This window comes from Gavialis gangeticus, unplaced genomic scaffold (genome assembly GCF_001723915.1).
Source record: "Gavialis gangeticus isolate Ggan-Ray unplaced genomic scaffold, GavGan_comp1, whole genome shotgun sequence".
NCBI classification, from domain to species: Eukaryota; Metazoa; Chordata; order Crocodylia; family Gavialidae; genus Gavialis; species Gavialis gangeticus.
The window spans coordinates 17,919,291-17,923,004 of record NW_017729011.1 but is presented as its reverse complement, the minus strand read 5'-3'; the positions used below and the strand labels follow the sequence as shown (position 1 = coordinate 17,923,004).

At 41.6% G+C, this 3,714-nt stretch overlaps 1 protein-coding gene across 1 annotated transcript in view; it reads right to left on the bottom strand.

The window, feature by feature from the left end:
- Positions 1 to 3,603, bottom strand: part of CFAP77 (cilia and flagella associated protein 77) — a 96,380-nt gene extending 92,777 nt beyond the window's left edge. Inside the window, exon 1 of the mRNA XM_019510713.1 lies at positions 3,339 to 3,603. Within this exon, the coding sequence (XP_019366258.1) occupies positions 3,339 to 3,557 (219 nt within the window). The 5' untranslated portion in view covers positions 3,558 to 3,603. The remainder of the gene's footprint in view (positions 1 to 3,338) is intronic.
- Positions 3,604 to 3,714: the final 111 nt, after the last annotated feature.

The window sequence follows — 3,714 nt, the reverse complement described above, 5'->3', positions numbered from 1 at the left end:
CAGAGAGCTTTGAATTGATTCAGACCTTTAAATTGGTCCCCAGATTCGATCTGGATTCGGTGGCCAAATCTCTGAATCTGTCTGAATCTCCTCCGAATAGAATTGCCACCCAAAGCTTCGCACAGCCCTAATAAGTACCCTTTGCCAGGCTGAGGAAGCATCTGCAGTTGGTGCATGCTCTTCCTCGATGGAATGAATAGCAAGAGCACACACCAACTGTAGATGCTTCCTCAGCCTGGCAAAGGGTACTTATACCCAAAAGCTTGCTAAAAAGAATTTTCCCAACTATTTAAGGCTGTCTAATAAAAGACATCAGATTTACCCAAAGAACCTTGTCCGCATATGTCCTTAGACCAACATGGCTACAACCTATACCCCTGAATAAGTTATCTAACCCAGAGATACTGCAAGTCCAAGGACTTCCCTTGGATGCACCCAACCAGCAATGCAGACTGCCCAGAAGAGATTCTGTCAAATGAGTTTATTTTTTGTGTCCAATTCTGCTTCTGCTTGTCAACAGGGGCAGAAGCAGGTCTTAGAAGTTGCATCTGCAAACCAGAACTGATTCCAAGGAACAGGATGGGTCAAGGGGTTGTAGGTAAGTTCCAGGATAATACATCTCTAAGTTGTTGGCAAAAGCTGGGTTTGCACAAGTTATACCCAAAACAATGACCATCTCTCAATAGCCTGTGTGAATGAGTTTGGTCAGCCAAAAAGGGCAGAATGAGAGAGAACAATAATTAGATTACTTTCATATTTTCTGTCTTCTGAGACTCTACCCTTTTCCCCAGAAAATGTTTGGTTTCCCAATAAAGGTTTTAAAAAATATAAATATGAATGACTGACTACACATGTGGCAAGTTACAGGTGTTTAAGTAGGCTGAAAAAGGGGAAAGTTCTAACATAGCAACACGTGATCAATGTGATACTACAAAATGAACAATATTTAGTAAGGCATGTACTTGTGTGTCAAGACGCTATAACTGTTTGGGGGTTTTTGTGTAAACGACCTGAAATTTCAACACACACAATGTTTTCCCTTAAAGTCTGGTCTTGATCTGTTTCCAAGGGACACGTGTCCACATCAGACACCTCCCCACAACTTGTTTTAAGTTGCAAGCCCTGGAGAACTGAGTGGATCTCCCAATCTGAACTGCTATTACCTGCAGGCTGATTATCAAAATTAAGAAATATTTGCAGGAGCCATTGGGAAAGATTCTTGCAATTCTTCTGCCTCGAGTGTAGTATTGTAAACATCAGGAATTGACAGCCCTTGAAATTACAAGTGCTAAGTACACCTGAAATGGGATGGTGATAATAATTATCCAAATTAATAATCTTAAACATTGAAGTTTGATTACAAAATTACGTAGTTTATATTTATATATACACACAGTAATTTTCCTAAAGTATCTTTCAAAATATTTATAAGGCCTATTAACTTGCTCTTACCAAGCCAAGGGCTGTTGTCATGTCCACAATCTGCACTAATGAGCTTTGCGCAAAGGAGTTGCATAGAAGGTGGCGATGCAATTCTCTGCACAGCTGCTCTTCAGCCACTTCTGTAGTCCAGGGGTGCTCAGATAATAGGGAGATAGATGCCTTAGACTGGAGCAGCTCCTGACTGCAGTTTTATAGGGCATATCTGAGATGCTGCATTGAGCAGTGATACAACTCCGTAGGCCACACATTTTGGTCCCCTTTTGTCAGGTGGCCCTTCTGTGGCCTGCTTCCTAGCCTGCTCACCTAAGGATCTGTGCCTTGGGCGCTTTAGTGCTACCGAGAATGCAGATGTTGTCATCTGATGTATTTGATATATTGCCATAATACTTGTTTGCTCATTTGTCTCCTTTTACAGTTACTTTCTTCTGATTTTTAAATGTCAAATTGTCAGTTGCTTTTTAAAGCACTAAATATGCAGCTGACTCCTTGAATCTGGGTGCTAGCAAGTTATAGTTAAGCAGCACAAACAGTAGAGCAAATAAAAACAAGGACTAGTATTCTCTGAAGTAGCAGATTTTTTTTTGCATAAATTATATAATTAGCCTGCTAAGCCATCATCCATTTTTTTCACACAAATGTTGTTTGCTTTATGATGACTATAACTAAAATGGATAATAACTCTACTGCATTTTTTAATTGTTATGTACCCAATATTTTTCTGACTCTGCTTTATATTTAGATTAATAACGATGTAATCACCTCATTAGTTTATTTAGATTGTGTCATTTTAGGAAATTGTTGTTTAGATCAGTCTTGTCCTTCCGTTCTATCTGCGCCTTCCCTGAATTAAATAATATCTGAGGGAAACCAATTAATTGCAACTAGACCGCTGTAATGGGGTCTGCCGTACAATGTGGCAACATCTAATGGAGTTTTAATTTCCCCATGGTGAGTCAATATTTGCTTAAAGAGAGAAGAATGTCAGTGCAAACCATTGCCCAAAGTGAGCTTGGTTAGAAAGACTAAACTAGCTGCGTTCAGGTGCACAGTGACTGGAAAGGGATCGGTGGGCCACTTATTTGAGCATGGGTGAAATGCATTAAGAGCCCTATCCTGGGAAATGTCTAGTATTCTGCCAAAGATCTAATTTTTTGAATGGCTCTAGTGGAGCTCTCCACAGGAAGAGCTCTTCGTTTGCATGAATGTCACCCTGAAGGAAAATTCCCAAGCAATAGGAAATCTTTGAGATGCACAGGGTTCACACTTTTGCTGGTGTGGAAAGTTTCCATGTGGCTCTTCTTCCCTGAAGTCCCATCTTGGGACATGGGCTAGCAGTGACATGACCAATGGAAAGCTTCCTTGCCGGACAGGGGAAGGGATAACAGTACTTGTCATTGCAGCTGAACGTTGGCATAGGGTCGCTGGATCAATAATGACATGTCTCCGGTGGTCCTAAACCACTGTGTGCAAGTGATACAGTAGGGCTGCTGTTCTTGTAAGAGCCCAGCTACTTTAATGGCTACAGCTCCAGACCTGGACCCTGGGTCAGACCCCCACTTCCCCAGAAATCAGTGCTTTTGTCCAGCTGCAGTGAACATCACTTAAGGTATAATTATGAAGAAGGCCAAGGGAACACTCCAGATCCCAGGGAAGGCGACAGAAGGATTGGTATTTACTTCAGTGGCGGCAAGAGCATCATGAAATGGGTGGAGGGGAGAGGGAGGCAGGGCGGGAGTAGTCAACCAGGAAGCGACTGTATTGACAATGTGAGGGTGCAAGATGCTTCTGAAAGAATCAGCTTACTCCATTGGAAAGTACTGGATATCTGGGAGATTCTGTTATTGTCAGTTAAATTAATGTAAAAGAGAAAATATTGGGGTTTTTTAGAAACTCACCGGCAAGGGCACATAAGTCTGGCTGATTCTTAGTATTGAAAATGGACAAGAAGTTTCTTTCCTTCCTGCTTTGTATCTAGCAGTACTCTGCTGGGAGGTATCTGCTGAAACAGCAAACCCCAGAGGGACAGAAGATGGTTCTATTTGGAGGCTGCCACGCACCACCATCCACAGGTCTTGTGGCATTACGTATTGCCTTGTCTTGACTCTTGTACTCATATATAGTTCGTGCAGAATCTGGTCCCTACACCTTTATAAGCTGCTTAAAACCCCTGAACACCAGGACGAATCTGTATCTGACTGATAGAGGCTTGTAAAAAAAAAAAAAATGGTTGTAAGAATTCTTTTTTTTTCAACTCGCATTTGTCTTGAGTAA